The 17,962-nt window shown below is 47.2% G+C and overlaps 1 protein-coding gene across 1 annotated transcript in view; it reads left to right on the top strand.

Moving 5' to 3' along the window:
- The window catches only part of TBCD (tubulin folding cofactor D), a 1,666,801-nt gene that overhangs the window by 416,133 nt on the left and 1,232,706 nt on the right, over positions 1 to 17,962 (top strand). The window contains 1 exon segment of the mRNA XM_069200356.1: positions 226 to 234. Coding sequence (XP_069056457.1) covers positions 226 to 234 — 9 coding nt within the window.

The raw sequence follows: 17,962 nt of genomic DNA, 5'->3' as shown, positions 1-17,962 counted from the left end.
GTTGAAGTCGTTGGATGTCTTTTGCTGGGATGCCTGTGTAGAGTGCGTTGCCGTAGTCAAGTCTGCTACTGACGAGGGCCTGGGTCACCGTTTTTCTGGTTTCCGTCGGGATCCACTTGTAGATTCTACGGAGCATGCGGAGGGTGTTGAAGCAGGAGGAGGAGACTTTGTTTGGACATGGTGAGAGCGGAGTCGAGGATGAAGCCGAGGTTGCGTGCGTGGGAGTCGTCCCAGGCCGAGTGGGTGTGTCCGAGGATGAGGACCTCCGTCTTGTCGGAGTTTAATTTCAGGCGGCTGTTTCTCATCCACTCGGCGATGAATTTCAATCCCTCATGGAGGTTGGCTTTGGCGGTGTGTGGGTCTTTGGTGAGGGAGAGGATGAGCTGGGTGTCGTCGGCGTAGGAGAGGATGCTGAGGTTGTGCTGACGGGCCAGTTGTGCGAGGGGTGCCATGTGGACGTTGAACAGCGTCAGGCTGAGCGAGGAGCCTTGGGGTACGCCGCAGATGAGGTTAGTGGCTTCGGAGCGGAAGGGTGAGAGTCAGACTCTCTGGGTTCTGCCGGAGAGGAATGAGGAAATCCAGTTGAGGGCTTTGTCTTGTATTCCGGCTTCGTGGAGGCGTGTTAGTAGGGTGCGGTGGCAGACCGTATCGAAGGCAGCGTAGCGGTCCAGGAGGATGAGGGCTGAAATTTTGCCGTTGTCCATTTGCTGTCTGATGTCATCTGTGGCGGCGAGGAGCGCAGTCTCGGTGCTGTGATTGCGTCTGAAGCCGGATTGGGAGGGGTCCAGGATGGAGTTGTCTTCGAGGTAGTGGGTAAGCTGGGCGTTGACGATCTTCTCGATGACCTTCGCTGAGAAGGGGAGGAGGGAGATCGGGTGGAAGTTTTTGAGGTCGTTGAGGTCAGCCTTGGGTTTCTTGAGGAGGGCTTGGATATCGGCGTGCTTCCAGCTGTCCGGGAAAGTCGCAGTGTCGAAGGATAGGTTGATGATCTTTCGAAGTTGGGGGGCGATGGTGGAGGCGGCTTTATTGTAGACGTGGTGTGGGCAGGGGTCTGAGGGGGATCCTAAATGGATGGAGTTCATGATCTTTCGAGTTTTGGCGTCATCTACGTTGGTCCAGGTGGTAAGGTGGTTGGCGTCGGAGGAGTTGTCGGGGGTGGGGTCTGGCAGAGGTGTGGTGTTAAGGCTGTCGTGGATGCCGGCGATCTTCTGGTAGAAGAAGGTGGAGAGTGCGTCGCAGAGTTTCTGGGATGGTGGGACGTAGTTGACGTTGGCGCTGGGGTTGGAGAGCTCCTTCACGATGCATAAGAGCTCCTTGCTGTCGTGTGCGTTGTTGTTTAGGCGTTCTGTGAAGTGGGAGCGTTTGCGAGTCGGATTATTTGGTGGTGCTTGCGGGTGGCTTCCTTGTGGTTTGACAGGCTGTCGGGTGTGCGTTCGAGAAGCCATTTCTTCTTAAGTTTCTGGCAGGTGCGTTTGGAGGTGATAAGTTCGTCTGTGAACCAGGCTGCTTTTTTCTTTTCTTGGTTGACGGTGGGCCTCTTGAGTGGTGCGAGGGTGTTGGCGCAGTTGAGGAACCACTGTTGGAGGTTGATGGCGGCGGTGTCCGGGTCGGTAGGCGGGTTCTGAGCGAGGGTGCTGGTTAGTTGGTCTTCGGTGACTTTGCTCCAGCGGCGGTGGGGAGGTAGTGGGGTGCGGTGGTGCTCGGTGTGTTTCTCGAATGTGAAGTGGACGCAGTGGTGTTCGGTCCAGTGGAGTTCGGTGGTGTGGCTGAAGGAGATGTGGTTGCTTGCGGTGAAGACTGGGTCGAGCGTGTGGCCGGCGATGTGGGTGGGTGTGTTGACCAGTTGTCTGAGTCCGAGGTTGGAGAGGTTGGTGGTCAGTGATGCGGTGTTGGCGTCGTCGTTGTTCTCCAGGTGGAAGTTGAGGTCTCCAAGGAGGATGTAGTCTGTAGAGGTGAGGGCGTGGGTGCTTGCGAGGTCGGCAGTGGTGTCACTGAAGGGGGCTCTTGGTCCTGGTGGTCGGTAGATGAGAGTTCCTCTGAGGGTTGAGTTGGGGTCCGTGTGGATCCGGAAATGAAGGTGTTAAGCTGTCTTGAGGGTATCATCTGTGTGGGTGTGGATCTTGAGGGTGGATTTGTGGACGATGGCTATTCCTCCTCCGATTCCGTTGGTGATCTTGTAGCCGTCAGGGATGGCGATGGCGATGTCTGGGGCCGAGGAGTCGTTCCACCAGGTTTCGGTCAGGAAGGCTACGTCTGGGGCGGAGGTGTCGAGCAGGTCCCAGACCTCGATGGCGTGCTTTCGTGCGGAGCGTGTGTTGAGGAGAATGCAGTGGAGGTGGTTGGTGTTGGTTGTTGCAGGTTTCCTTGTTCTGTTGCAGGTGAAGTTGCAGGCGCGGCAGGAGAAGGGTCCTTTGGTGTGCTTCGGTGTGGCCTGGAAGTAGGCTGTGGAAGAGCCGGGGTTGAGGGCGGTGAGTTCGCTGCCCGAGTATCGAAGTCTGGTGGTACGGGCACGGACCAGGGGGGGTGGCGCTGGGCGCGGTCCAGGTGCAGACGGGCTTGCCTCTGGCGCGCCAGCGGCGCGGACGCGCAGCGCCAGCCATTAAGAAGGGAGGGGGGAGGGAGGAGCGCTGGGAGGCGGGAGGGAGCGGCTAATGGGGGCACGAGGGGGGTGGGCCGCAGGGAGGCAGCGGCAGGGGAAAGTGGCGAGGGGGAGCGCCCAAGGGGCGAAAACAAGCGGAGAAAGCACAAAAAGTGTAAAGAGGCACAAGGCAATCACAAGATACACAGTACAGTCACAAATACGCTAAACGGCACAGCACAAGCAGAATACAGCAGTTAAAATGGCACAAATGGGGCAGAAGCGCTGGGAGCAAGGCACAGAAAGCAGAATACAGTTAAAAGATACAGTTAAAAGATACAGCGAAAACGGCACAATGCACACAAGTCTAGCGACGCTTACCAGAAGCCCACTAGACACCAGGGATGAGGCGCAGGAGGAGGCCTGCGGGTGGAGGAGGGCCTCGAACACGCTAGCAGCAGCGTGGGCGGGGTCAGGGACACGGAGACAGCAGGGTGGTGCTGCGGACGTGGGGGGGGAGCTCCCCAGAGCGCACAGGAATGTAGTACACTCAAGAGACACTGTATGGTGAAACTATTGCTGAAGTAATGCCCTTTCAAAGTATACCACAGGGTAGTAAATATGTGGTATCAGGGAGGAAAGTGAACCAAACGACATGCGGACAAAGCAAAAAAAGGTTCCGGAGCCCTGCCCGTAAGTGGATGTAGATCAGAGGAAACCCTGCAGCCAAAGATGTGTGGTGTCCGCTTCCTTTGGCCACTGCTTCTTTTGGGGTCCTAGAAGGGCAGTTCCTGTCAATGACTGACTGCATGTATTTAACCTATTGCTGAGCAATATGTCTTGCTGTGGCCCAGGAATCCTTTCTCCTATAACAAAGCCCATGCCTTCAAAGTCTCATTCTCCAGAATCTCCATCCTGCTTGTGTTCGCTTACACAGTCCCTGTGGTAGATGTCTCAACTTTGTTAGTGGTAAGGGCAAATTGGTTCTGATGGCGATTCAATTTTTTACATTTCTGTGCTGTATCTCCAGGGCTGAATCCTGATAAGGTTCAAGTCAAATGCCTGGCCTAACTCTCCAACATTTTGTGGATGGAGTAAAACGTCTTTTTTAGAATGATCTGTTTCATCCAGAAAAGTATCTATTGGATCACTAGGTTTAATTTTACATGTGCGTAAAATGCTGACATTGTTTAATTCCGAAGCAGTCATGCTTTGATTCGTTTTGTTATTGTACAAGTCTTAATGAATGGATTTATTGAAAAACACCCTTCTGTGGAATTGTTGAAATTCCTCAAATGCTCTCCCTGCATGATTTCCATTAGTGCTGAACTTGGTAGCTGTTGCGCTGAGGTGCGTTATCATTTATTTTAGTTTGTTCTTGCTTCCTCTGCAGTTTCAGATTTGTAAAAAAGCATATTGATGATTTATATGATCCTTATCTGTAATCTGGTTAGAGGTGGGATTGAGTATCCCTCAAATTGTCTAATATATATTCCATGCACTCCTAAGGATCAGCACAGTGATTTAGACTAAGGAAAGTATCCCCAGCCTTCATGTGGTAATGCCTCTGGATGCAAGCAAGAGGGCTTTTTCACTCGCTGTTCAGTGTCTTGCATTTGCAAGGGTTTCATAACTTATTTAAGGCTCCCTGCCCTCTCCCCTTAATGGCTGCCAGATTGTTGCCATATTTAAAAGTATATTTACATAAAACATTAAACCCCTTCAGTCGGGGTGGCTATCTTCACTCTGATTAAAATGGATAAAGATTAGTCTTAATGAAGAAACTTTGTATCAATTAGTTAGGAAGTCTGAGTGGCAACACATGTTGAGTTCATAATCTTGGTCTGTATACCAAAACAGCCTGTTGATGTTTGTTCTTTGTAGATCGTTTGGATTTCGTGCTTGGCAACAGGTGTATCTCAAGTAGAGCTCATTCCACCAGATGCAATGCGTTTAGAGGCTAGGTGGTCCTTTTTTTCAGATAAGAAGGTTAGTAGATAATGCACCACACTTAAACATGGATTTTGGCAAGGGTGAGGGAGCTAGTGGTAATCTTTCAGTGTAGTGGAAATGTCTGTAATCTCTCTTTGGTTGCTAAATATAGGAACCGCTGCATTACAGATAACTTTCTATTGTGGTACAGAAGATTCAGAGAGACCAGGAAGTAAGGTGTAACTCCTTTGACGTGTGTTAAGACGAAGACCTGTACTATGAATTACAAGTTCGTAGGTGAGATGAATGTCTTAATTTTGCAAAGTAAAATGCACTGGAACCGCCCTGTTAGTGCATTTATTTTCTTGATGTGGTCTTTAAAGGAAAAACACAGGGTCTATGACAAAGACTTTGGCAGAGCATGAAAGACAGGAGGAGCAATTATCTAAAACGATATTGTTGAGCCAGTCTTGGATGAGAGGCTAACTGATTAAGTGGTTGTTGGGTTGAGGTTAGGATCCATCGAAGAGGTTCCAGCAGGGTCCAAGTTAAGTGTCATCAGCATGTTGGTAGATGGGAATTTCTCATCAACTGTACTTAGTGTATCTCCAAGAGATTGATAATCCCTTAAGTGCGGGTGTCAGACAATGGCTGACACCTGCACTTCCTCCCCAGTATATGTGTCAGGCATTAGCCTACAAAGGGGAGATATTTCAAGGCCTCTTTGGTGCTGTGCACCAGAGGTAGTGTTTTATTTTATTTTAACTGTGGGGTGCTCGACAAAAGCTTCCCAAGCAGCCCAAGTGTTTTTTCCCTTACTTTAATGGCGATCAGCTTGCAGGGTGCGCTGACATCATTACAGTAAAGTGAAAGTAAAACCAGCCAATGGGCTCCTTTTACTTTCACTCAGTCAGTGCATATCTTAGTCCTTAACTCTCTTCCTCCCCCCCCCCCCCAAAAAAAAAAGAAAGTACTGATTATCTTAGGAGTGATTGTTGCAAAGAGGAGAATCTCTCCTTTCAGATGATATCCCTGCCAAGTGGATGCCTGCTTGGGAGAGCGATCCCCAAACAGGGATCCACCTACTAGGCCCCACAGACATGGGGAGAGGCCAATTAGGCAAGGGCTTGTGCTATCCCACCGCCTCTCAGGATTTCAGCTTTTCACCCCTCCTGATCTGCCCCTGCAAGGGGGTGGGGGAGCGAGCAATACAAATCCCATTAGACACCAGTGATCCCAAAAGCAAAAAAAGAAAAAGTAGGAGTTGGGGCTGCCCACCATGGGCATAGCTATGCCCCCACTCCAAAAACAGTGTCAACAGTCTTTCTGCCCCCCTTGCCCATATTTTGGGGAGGGGGTGGCACAAAGACCTGTGCCATTTAGGGTGGGAGCGTGGCTAATGCCAGAATGCAACACCTGCCTTTGGGAGGGGGCTTCCATTGACTTATGTTCGGTCCTTTCCTGTCATGCGCACTAGACCCAGTCACCCAAGTGGTGCAGCGTTTTCATCAGCACAAGTGGAGTAACGCTCAGTGGTAGGAATTTTGTGGATTCCTGTGGGTTCCGGGAGTTTCCATCACACAAATAAAAGGAAAATTAGTGATTTGAGGCAAAGTTTGAGGTTCACAGGGCCCAAATACTGCAGTTACCCCTATTGCTTCTCTATCAGTGTAGCGCTTTTAGGGACCTTTGTGTCGTGGTCTCTTGGCCCACCCACACAAGTGGGGTACTGTTCTTTTCAGGGAAAACAGCGTAATGCAGGGTGGTAGATAGTTTGTGGCTCCCCACAGATTCCAGAACTGTCCGTCACAGATTTCTGAGGAAAAAGTGTGTGTTATGTTTAACTAAAGTTTGATATTTGCAAGGCTTCTGGGTTAAAGTACCTTGTTTCAAGCCATGCAGGGCATGCACCCCTGGACTCCACCAGTTGTCTAGTTTTCAAAAATGTGCAGGTTTGCTAGATTCCCCTAGGTGCTGGCTGAGATAGGACCCAAACTCCACAACTACCCATATTGTTAAAAAAAAAAAAACTGTCCACTTTGAGGGGAGAAATGTGATGTGTCCATATTGATATTTGGGTCCTTTCCTGTCATGGGCACTAGGCCTTCCCAAACAAATTAGGAATCATTTTTATCAGGAGGCTTGTGGGAATGCTGGGTGGAAGGACATTTGTGGCTCTCCACAGATTCCAGAACTTTTTTAGTCAAGTTTTGAGGCTTGCAAGGAGTTTTACGGATGGAAACCTTGGGAGAGCCATGCAAGGCACCCCACCCTTAATTTCCCCAGGTGTTTAGTTTTTAACAATTATTTGTTTGTTAGGTTTTCCAGGAGCTAGCTGAGTTGGGGACCAAAATCCACAGCTATCCACTTTGCAATTTTGAGTGGAAAAATTTGATTTGTCCATGTTGCGTTTTGGAACTTTAGCTGTCATGGACTCTAGGCCCCCTCACTCAAGTGAGGTACCATTGTTATCAGAATATGTATGGGAGCATAGAGTAGTAGAACATTTGTTATTACAATTGAAATTTGCTGCATTTTTGCATTCCAAATGTAAGCCAGTGTGTAAGAAAGAAGTTGTTTTGAAAAATGCCCTCTATGTCATATGCCAGTATGGGTACCTACAAATATAGAGATGTACAAAAAAACAATCGTCCAGAACTCCATATCTTGTGCTCATTTTAGAAATACATAGGTTTCCTCTATACTCATTTTTTAATCTAAATATTTCACCATTTGAAATGGTCTATACTCAGTAGACAATGAAAAACCATTGTACGGTGCAGCTCAGTTGTTGTCTCCGGGTGCCTGGGGTTCATGGAGAACCTACAAACCGTACATATGTGATGGTATGTTGCTTTTGTAAATCTGCTATTGTGACAAAAAGTTACAGATGAAAATGTTGTCACAAAATACCTTTTTTATCACTCGTTTTCAATATTTCTGTAATTCAACAGTTAGTTTCTTTGGGAAAGCCTTGAGGGATTTATATATATGACCTCTTGCTGAATTCAAAATTGTGTTTACTTTTAAGAAATCTGTAGCTTTCTTGGATCACCCTTGGGCTTCACTCTGGTTTCCACCGCAAACTGAAAGTATGTTGAAAGCACAAAATATAGTAAAAATGGACTACCGCTTTCTAAAATGCCACAACTGTGGTAAAAAAAAAAAATAGTTTTTTTAATGCGGCTTTGCATGTTTCTGAAAGCTGGGAAGATTGTGAGACTAGCACAGCAAATCGTTTGTTGATGCTATTTGAAAGAAAAAACAGACACTTTTATCCGGAGCACTGCTTTCCTATTTTACCCCCAAAAAATAAAAATGTAGCTATATTTTGCCTATTTTCTTGGTATCCGCCAGGGGAATCCACAAACCCTCGGTCCATTTCGAATCCCCGGCATAATAGGAAAAAAGGGCACAAATTTGACATGGATAGCTTTTGTAGAAGAACCTTATGGAGCCATAAACTCGAACGACCCCAAATAGCCAAAAAAGGGCTCAGCACTGTTGGAGAAAGCCCCAGCAGTTATGGTTTTAAACATATTAGGACCAAGGATACAACCCTGTAGAACTTCACACAAGACACAAATTAGTGGAGATATGGAGGATTCCATCAGTTTATATTGTTTTCTGTTAGGTGTAAGGTGACCCAATTTATCATGGTGTCTGTGACCCAGGCTAATGAAGAGTTTCAAGTAAGCTTTGTCAACTCTGCCAGAGACTGCCTACGTGCCGAGCAATACCAGAAGGCAAGTATCACTCCTATACTTTATAGGTAGAAAGTTCTCTAAAACATGTGAGGAGGCAGTCTGGGTGCTGCACTGTGTATGAAAACCAGGTTGATATAGGGTTGTGTGAGTTTTTGACACAATGTTTTATTGAAGCTGCTTCGCTAATGCTTAGTTAACAAGGGAAGGCATGCGTGCAGAGCTCATTTTAGGTGTTAGTTCACATATTTTTATTCAGCATACCCATGAGGTTTGGTCTTGAACAGACTCAAAAGGGAGCTTTACAAAGGCACTGAACTCGTAATAGGAAGTGGCCCATTCCTCCCTCTCTAGTAAGAAACAAAGCTTCTAAGGCTTGAATTGTGTTAGACATAATGAGGGGGGACAATAATCCTCACTGACGGGCGTTTTATAAACAAGTTAAAGGTTGACACATTGATACTGAAAGCGTAGACACACACCAGCACCCTCTCCCCTGTTCTGCAGCTATACCAAATCATTTGATAGGTCCCTTGTCTCTCAGTTACCCACACACAAAGTCCCTCGCCCCTATTATTTGTGCATCTGTTTTTGGATTCTGGACTACTGCCCTTTGTCTTTTTGAATAAATAGTTGTATAGCAAGTTCTGCAACACCTTTTGGTTTTGCCTTTGTTCTAATCTGATTTAATGGAATAAAGGTTTCATACACGAATAATTAGTGACTGCCAGGGAAGGAGGGATGGATATATCTTAGAAGGGTTGGGAGAATGAAAGGGCATGCAAGGTTCACGAAGAGAGAGAGAAAGAGAGATAAGAGTTGGTATACTTTGGATAGGAAGTAGTTGAAAAAGCAGGGTTGGCTACGGAAGGCGGCCTACTGTAGGAAAGATTGGTTGCTTTTTGGTAATGGAAGAGAGTGAAGAGGAAAGGTGGTGTTCATATTGAAATGAGAGAATAATATGCGTGCTTTAAATATATGTTCAATGAATGAAATGTGCACGTATCTCTAAAGTAATAGGTGTTAAACCTTGTGAAAACACTCTAAGGTGTTAAATAAACCTAGTGATAACATACACCACAAAAAACATCATTTTAAAATCGACGTCGATTATAAGAGGGTGTTGTTGTTTCATGCATAAATAAAATAATGAGTGTAAGCTGTTTTACGCTGCCCTCGGTAGGTTCTACGTGCCAGTGATATCTTTGTCACAGTAGTGAATGACCTTCAAACGCTGGTCTTAAAAATACTTTTGTGTGCCCAAAGAGCGGGGAATATTCATTGATGCTCTTGTCTGCATGTGGCCTAGAGATGTTTGTAAGTTATCTTGCATCTTGTTCTGCCCCAAGGCAGCGTCCTAAGAGTCACAATGAGAGCGTGTGTCATGCTGCCCAGCCACCAGGTACTGCTGTCAAGGACACATTCCTGTTCTGCCTGTTCGCAGCAGGCACTCCACGCCCTTTGGTTTTCTTCCTCAAGTCACGCCAGCAGGTTCCTACTTGAATGACTTGTATGTTTTCCTTTGTCTAATTTTTCACTTGTTTTATTTTAGTTTCTCTGACACTAGGAGGACGAATACTAACAGGTATACCATTATCCTGTTGCGTCACTGCTCCATCGTTTGGGAAGCGGTCAAATTTACGATTGTTGTTAACTTAGAACTTCAGTTCCTAAGGTGTATTGGTGATGAGTGGAGACTGAGGCCCTGACAATGATTGGGTCCGTACGGCATGTGTTATGTACTGCACCCTTTAAATACCAACACATCTGGTATTTATTTGCTGATAAAGCCAAACTCCGCGTTTTCTGTTTTTAAAAAATATTTATTGTCTTTTTATGCATAAACAAACGGGGCATATACGCAACACATCAGTATCACAATCAAACAAGTCCGTAGTGGGCAAGGTTGCATCATGCATAAAGGTTTATGTCACCCCAGTCTTACTTTCCCAGGAGTCAGTGGGAAGTGGAGGAAACATAAAAGAGCACAAGGAGGGTACCCCTTGTATCACTCAAGTTACGTGCCACTGTGCGTGGGAAGTGGCGTTCACAGGTCACTCTTGTGACGATTCGGGAATCCCACACTTCGAGACCATAAAACTCCCTCCAGCAGCCCAAAACGTTTTCAAACTTCTGGGGACACCATCTGGCAGTGTATACCACCCTTTCAGTTCCCATACAAACGTCCATTCCAGCAACCCATTGTTCTTTAGTGGTTGTATCCCTCACCCCCCACACCCGAGCTATATCTTTTTGCTGCTGCCAAGCCTAGGAAGCAAAACAGTTACTTCCTCCGGGACAGGTCTATAGCTCCTGGTATCCCTAGGAGCAGTGCTTGAAATGGGAAAATAGAAGTGAAGGTACTCTGTATCAGAGTACCTGCTTGTTTCCGAGAAGTGCCAGAACTTTCCAATGAAAGTTATTACGTTTTTCTTGAGAAGTGCAGGTACTCTTCCTCTCAAATAAAAAAGTGCTGGTACTCAGTACTGGACCGTATCAGCCTACTTAAAGTAATGCCTAGGAGTATGAATTGGGTTAAGGGCAGTATTTCCTCCTCCAATATGTCACCCAATTCTCCCATTGTGCAGGTCCAATATTTCCGTATCTCTGCACACTCCTACATAGTATGGTAAAATGATCCCACATGGCTGTTACAATGCAGACAGGTGAACAGTGGAATACGTCCCATTTTCTGCAACCTGTCCCATTTCTATATAGGTTCTGTGTAGGACTTCAACTATAAGTCGGAAGAGCGCCCCGATGGCTACTTCTTGGGGCTGCATCAGCGCAGCCTGCCAATCTGTGTCTTCCATTTCTCCCATATCCTGTTCCCATCTCATTCCCATATGCCCCTGAGACCCATAAGAAAGTCAGGGGTATTGTTGATGAGCTTCCTTTCACCAAAGAGGAGGTCCAATCTGTTGTCCTGGCGTGTAGGGCTTATCTCTGCTGGGTGTATTTGTAGTGTTGCGTATGAGACAGATAATTCTGTCTACAGACAGGTATAAGACTTGATTGCTCCCTTTGTCACCACATCCCCCAGTGTGATGCTACAACTAATTTCCTATCGGGTAAAGTTATGAAGTTTCGGGTGTGTGGCTACCGCCAATCAAGGTGGCTGCTTTCTAAAGTGGCTCCCGCTGTTCACCAACTTCATCCCCCAATAACCACTACATTGTCCATAATCCAGGCTAAATAAATTAGCATCTAGTACCCCTCAAGTCACAGCAGTGCTGATGGCATGCCAGTGGCGCCCTGGAACAACATTGTGGCAGAGTTGAAGGTGGGGCCCGTGCAGCGGGCTGATACTACGGCCCATCGTGAATGATCAGACCAGAAACAGGGCAGGCCCTTCACAGTGCAATCTACGTGGGGCCTGATGAGTCCCAGTGGCCTGCTGTGGCAAAAAGCGACTGAGGAGAAAGAGCGCCCCCGCTTCCAGCAAGCAGGTGACTTACAGTGACACAATACGTAGAGCAACACCACAGCATAGACCAATCAGTTCCTTGTTTAAGTTTTGTTACTGGCTAAGTTGCTGCGAGCCCGTGTCTGTATTCCTCCTGTACTGGGTTCTGGGATTGTCTAACTTGGTGATCTTGTGCGATTGTCTTGGGCTGTGCCTAGACGATTTCTTCTTACTTCTTCCTAAAAATGTACTCCTGGTCTTGATGTTTGGCATGTACTTGTTTCCTCTGGAGATTGTATCTCTGATGATGGTTGTGTCTCGGAGCAACTGTGTAATTCTGTGGAGAAGTTGGATGTCTTGATGTTGTCATATTTTTTGGTGAAAGTATAAACTCTACCAAGTTGATAGTCAGTAAGATCATGGCGAAATTTTCTGTTTTTCCTTTGGATTATGTCTTCTTCATAATCATCTATAATTTTGTTAAGAATGTTGTAATATTTTCGGTGATTTTACCCCAGTTTGCGTGTTCAGTTTGTCTGTTAAGTATGTCCACTTCATCCGGATATTTTTCAAATTCCTCTTGTGCTATTTCAATCAATTGTCGTAACATGTTGTTTGATGCAAGTGTTGGATTTATTGAAAAATTCACACAAAAGGCATCTTAGTGATGTCCTGTGTAAGTCACCCATCACTCTAGTGTGTGGCTGACTGGTCTATGCCAGCCTGCCACCAACAGGCAGGTTTCTGAGACTTTGTGCTCTTGGGAGTCTGGGGCAAAGCCTGCTCTGGGTGGAGGTGCTTCCCCCCCCCCCACCCCCTCCCCCCCACTGCAGGAACAGCAACACTTGGTGGTGAGCCTCAGTGGCTCCTAACTCCAGCTAGTGGAGATGCACGCCCCCCACCCCGCCCTGGATCAAGCCCCACTTTTGGCAGCAGTTCCAGTCTGAAAATTAGTAAACACTAGTAGGAGTGTCCACCCCAGCTGGGACTACCCCTAGGATGCAGAGAGCTGAGGTGAACCTCTCTCTGTAGAATCCTCCATCTTGTTTTGGAGGAAGATAGCCAATAGGGTTAGGTATGTGCCCCCCTTCTCAAAGGGAGTGGGCAGAGGAAGGGTGTAGCCACTTTCAGGGTAATTAGCCATTGTCTACTGTCCTCTGACCTCTGTAACATGCCTAAATCTAGTATTTAGGGGCACCCCTGAACCTTGCTTTTCACATTCCTGGTGACCTTAAAGAAGAAGGACTGAAGAGCCGCACCAGAAGTGAAGACTCCAGACGACAACTGTCTTGGCCCCAGCCCTACCATCCTGTCTGCTGCTTAAAGACTGCTGCTGCAAAAATACTTCTCATCCTGCAGGACCAGCAGCCCCTACAAACGCCCAGAGGACTGCCTGCCTACCTAAGGACCAAAGACTCCTGAGAACAGCGGCCCTGTCCACAAAGAAACCTCCAATAAGGACTCCTGAGCCCTCTGGATCCGCACGTCCTGCCTCTTCTACACCCGACGTCCACAGCCTGAGTCAAGGTGGCCCACCTGACCAGAGAGAGTGCCCAGGCGATTCCGACCTCAAATCTATCCTGGGTTGACCCCTCCTGGCCACAACCGGATCCGCTGAAGAGATGACGCCTAACGGTACCCCTGCACCCGCACGGGTAACCCAGCTGACAGTCCATCGACATCCAGAGGAGCCTCAACTTACCTGTCCAGCTGTTGATTTTCTTCAGCTGACCCCCTGGACCAAGCCTGCATCCTCTTTGTGAACCCGGAGTACCTCATTAAAAAACATTGAGTGCCTGATGCTGTTTTTGCACCTTGAACGCTGCTGCCCCTGTGCTGCTGGAGGTGTGTGTTTGGTGCTGACCTGTGCCCCCCTTTACCCCCCCACACACACACACACAGTGCTGACCTAAGCCCCCCGGGGCCTGTGCCCTGACACCACAGGTACTTACCTGCAAACCCGTTCAGTTCCAAGTGCTCCCGGTCTCCATAGGATTCTAATGGGCGCCCAATACCAACTTTGACCTCTGCACCTGGCTGGATGTGTGTTGCTGGTAGTGCATCCTTGGTGTCTTCCTAAACTTCGCCCTGTGGATACCTTAACCCCTGAAGACTGGGACAGTAAGTCTAGTACTTACCTGTAAACTTTGTATGTACTCCTACCCACCTCCCCCCGACGGCATAGCCTCCTATGAAATTTGCACTGTGTGTACTCTTGATATTGAAAAGTATTACTTACCTGAAAGCTGTTAACTGTGAATTACAAACAATGTGCGTATGATACTTGAAAGTGATACATACTTCACACTGCACATACCTGCAACAAAGATCCTTTTGGTTCTAGAAATAAAGTAACAAAGTATTTTTTTTATACATAAAGCATTGAACTGGAGTTAGTCATTGAGTGTGTGCCTCATTTCTTGCCTCTGTGTGTACAGCAAATGCTTAGCAATTCCCTCTGATAAGCCTAACTGCTCGACCACGCTAACACAAAAGAGAGCATTAGTATTATCCACTTTGACCTCTGTAAAGACTGTGGGGATCCACTCGACTCTGTGCACACTATACCTTACTTTGGTATAGTATATACAGAGCTAGCTTGCTACATTGGTGGCAGTGGTGGCGTCTGCACCTTTGCATTTGCTGAACTACTCAGCTAACATCTGATCACACAACTCAAGATCAAAACTTTACTTTAGATTCAAGTGATTCTTGAACTGACAATTTTTGCAAATGTAAAAAGTCTTGCTAGGGCCTTGGTTAGGTCCCCTTTAGCATTTCTGTAAAAGTGTAACAAGTTACTATAGTTAGGGGTAAAGTATCTAGAAATAGTTTTAGTTCCTAAACGAAATCCCTAACTTTAGTTATGTAATGAGTAACTCAGAGAACATGGTTGTGGGGCCTGACCCCGTACCTCCATCTCAAAATGAGAGAGCGAAGGACTCTCTGCACTCTCAAAAATATTAAAACTGGTTCCATCCCTACCAAGGTCCAGCTCCAGGAACTCTTAGCAGATTACACAAAGGAACACCCTTCTGACGAGAATGCCCTCCCCTCAGAATAAGAAGTTATGGAAGAGGCCGACTCCCCCCTTCTACCCTAAATAGGAAAGACATGGTTTCTGTGCCCCTGTATCCAAGTATAGTACTCACAGCACCTAGGCCTCGCACAGGTGGGTCAGGTACTTCTTAAGGCAACCTTAGGGAAGAGGACATCCTTTTAGCAAGGATGGCCAAAAGAATACCTTTGCAGGACAGGCTCCTAGCTATAGAGAGGGAGAGAGCAGAATAGGGCTTGGCACCCATCCAGGGTGACAGCAACAAAATCACTAGGGACAAAGAGCCATCTAATGACCCTAAAGTCACCAAAGGGATTGTCCCCAGGTATGAGATTGGTGATGATATCCCAAATGGTTCAAAGCCTTTGAGTGCCAGTGTAATGCAAAAAAGTGAAAAAGTCTCACTGGGGGAGTTCTCCTTTGGGAACTGTTCACTGGTAAGTGTAAGGATAGACTCCTCACACTCACTGGAGCAGATACTTAGTCCAACGATCTCATGAAGGCTAACTTGATTGAGTGCTTTGGACTCCGCACTGAGGAGCATATAATTATGTTCAGGGGTCTCACAAAACCTCGAGCCAGACCTGTGTTGACTTCATAGACTATTCAGTGAAAACACTAAGTGGTTAGTTAACTGGAAGTGTATTGCATGACTATGATGGGTTCTATAATTTGTCTATGAAAGAATACATCTTAAGTAACTGCTTTAGCGAAAAGTTGTAACAATATCTGGTAGACTTGGTTCCAATTTCTCCTGAAGAATTGGGAAAGGAGGCATACCATTGGGTTAAGATTAAGGTGGCCAAGACTTCCACTGTGGGTGACCAAAAGAATGGGGTTACTAAGCCTCCCCAGGGGAATGTGGGTGAGACACCTTAGGATAAAAGTAAAGAGTCTTCTAAAGGACCCCAACAACCTGCTCCGGAGGGTGGGCCCTGAATCTCTTCACCATCCACTCATGGGTACAAGTGCAAAAACCTTGATCCCAGAAAGGCCTGGTGTTTCAACTGTAGATCGACTGGACACTAAATTGGAGACATGGCCTGTTCCAAAAAGAATCCCCTAGTACTGCAGCAGCTAGCACTGGTTTAGCCAGCCACCAGGTGGGATCTTCAGTTTTCCTAGAGTAAATCAGGGTTCACACAAGCTATTTTAGTTTCTGAAGGTGGGGGTAGATGTTGGCACTCTTGCTGTCTGGCCCCCTATTATAAACAAATACAGACAGCATCCCCTGATTAATGGGACTAGGATGCAATCCCTGAAGGATACAGGTTCCAGTGTCACCACAGTGACAGAAAAAACTGGTTTGCCCAGGACAGTATTTGGTTGGACAAACATATCCAGTTACCAGTGCTGATAATGTAACTAACTTGCATCCCATAGTGTCCTTTGAATGCGGATGGGTTGCTGGCCTGAATCAGGCCTCTTCTGCAATCCCAGTTGAATGTCTGCTAGGGAATGACTAGCAGTCTTCAGCATGGGCCAAGGTAGAACTCAAAACCCATGCAGCCATGCTAGGAATTCCTGAGGTGGTGTGTATGAAAACCAGAGCACTAAGCAGAGCACAGGGTGAAAAATAAGTGTTGGAGTCTGGAATAATGGCCCAACCTTCCAAGAGGAAGGACAAGAATGCTGGGGGACCAGCTTCTGAACAGCAGAAAGCTCAAGACTCCTCTTCTCAGGAATAAGCCTTACGGACCCCTGAGGGAACTGAGCCCATGATGCTTGAGCCTTACCAGGTTGATCTTTTGGCCGGGGGACCCTCTAGGGACCAGCTGTGTCAGGGACACAGGACCTGTCTCACTCTTGAAGGCCTGCAACAGCAAGCTGCTGCACAGGAAAAGGGAGATGTCAGTGGCTCCCACAGGGTCTATTGGGAGGCGGGGTTCCTGTACACTGAGGCCAGAACCCCAAACCTGGTGCCAGTAGGAGAGTGGTAGTGCATCCACAGTTCAGGGAATTCATCCTCACATTAACCATGACATCTCCCAAGCTGGGCATCTGGGCCAAACCAAAAGTTGGAATAGGCTAGTCAACCATTTCTACTGGCCCAACTTATCCCAAAAGGTGAAGGAGTTTTGCAGCTTCTGTGTCACCTGCAAGCCAGTGGTAAGGCAGGTGGCCACCCAAAGCCCCCCCCTAATTCCACTACAAGTAGATGGGGTTCCCTTTGAAAGGATGGGTGTGGGCATAGTGGCCTCAGTAAACCAATATATACTGGTAGCAGTGGATCATGCTACTAGGTTTCCTGAAGCAATTCCCCTAGGTCTAGTACAGCCCCTGCAGTACCAAAGTCCCTCATTGGTACCTTTACCAGGCTAGGGTTTCCTACGGAGGTGGTTTCTGACAGAGTTGCTAACTTCATGTCAGATTTCTTAAAACACATGTGGAATGAGTGTGGGGTGACTTACAAATTCACAACACCTTATCACTCCCAAACCAATGGACTTGTTGAAAGATTCACTAGGCCCTTGAAAGGTATGATCATGGAACTCCCTGAAAAGCTCAAAAGGAGATGGGATATCCTTTTGCCATGCCTGCTTTTCGCCTACAGAGAGGTGCCTCAAAAGGGAGTAGGATTCCTCCTTTGAGCTTCTGTTTGTCCATCCTGTTAGGGGACCACTTGTGAAGGAGGGTTGGGAGAGACCTCTCTACGAACTTAAGCAAGATGTGGTGGACTATGTACTTGGCCTACGTTATAGTATGCAGGGTAAATGGCGAAGGCATTCAAAAACCTCTAGACCAGCTAGTAGCTCCAGAAGCAGTGGTATGATCAAAAAGGCTGCACTGGTGGAGTTCGAACAAGGGCAGAAGGCATTGGTTCTGGAGCCTGTGGCCCCAAGGGCACTTCAGGACAGATGGAGTGGTCCTTACTCCAGACTTGAAAAGAAAAGTGAGGTCACGTACTTAGTAGACCTGGGCACTAGGAGGTCCCCAAAGAGTGATCCATGTGAACCGCCTAAAGATTTTCTGTGATAGGGCTGATGTAACCATGTTGATGGTTACTGATGAGGATCTGGAAGCAGAGAATGAACCTCTCCCTGACCTTATCTCTTATAGCCCTAAAGATGGGTCAGTTGATGGAGTGGTCTACTTAGATACCCTCTCTGCCCAACAGCAGGCTGGTTTCAGGCAAGTCCTTCAGCAGTATGCAGAGCTCTTCTCCTTAACCCCTGGACAGACACTGGTGAACCCATGATGTGGACACTGGAGACAGATTGCCTGTCAAATCTAAGATCTGTCGGCAGTCTGACCAAGTTAAGGAGAACATCAAAGCTGATGTC

The sequence above is a fragment of the Pleurodeles waltl genome, chromosome 7, assembly GCF_031143425.1.
Source record: "Pleurodeles waltl isolate 20211129_DDA chromosome 7, aPleWal1.hap1.20221129, whole genome shotgun sequence".
NCBI classification, from domain to species: domain Eukaryota; kingdom Metazoa; phylum Chordata; class Amphibia; order Caudata; family Salamandridae; genus Pleurodeles; species Pleurodeles waltl.
This window is presented reverse-complemented; position numbering and strand designations above follow the sequence as displayed.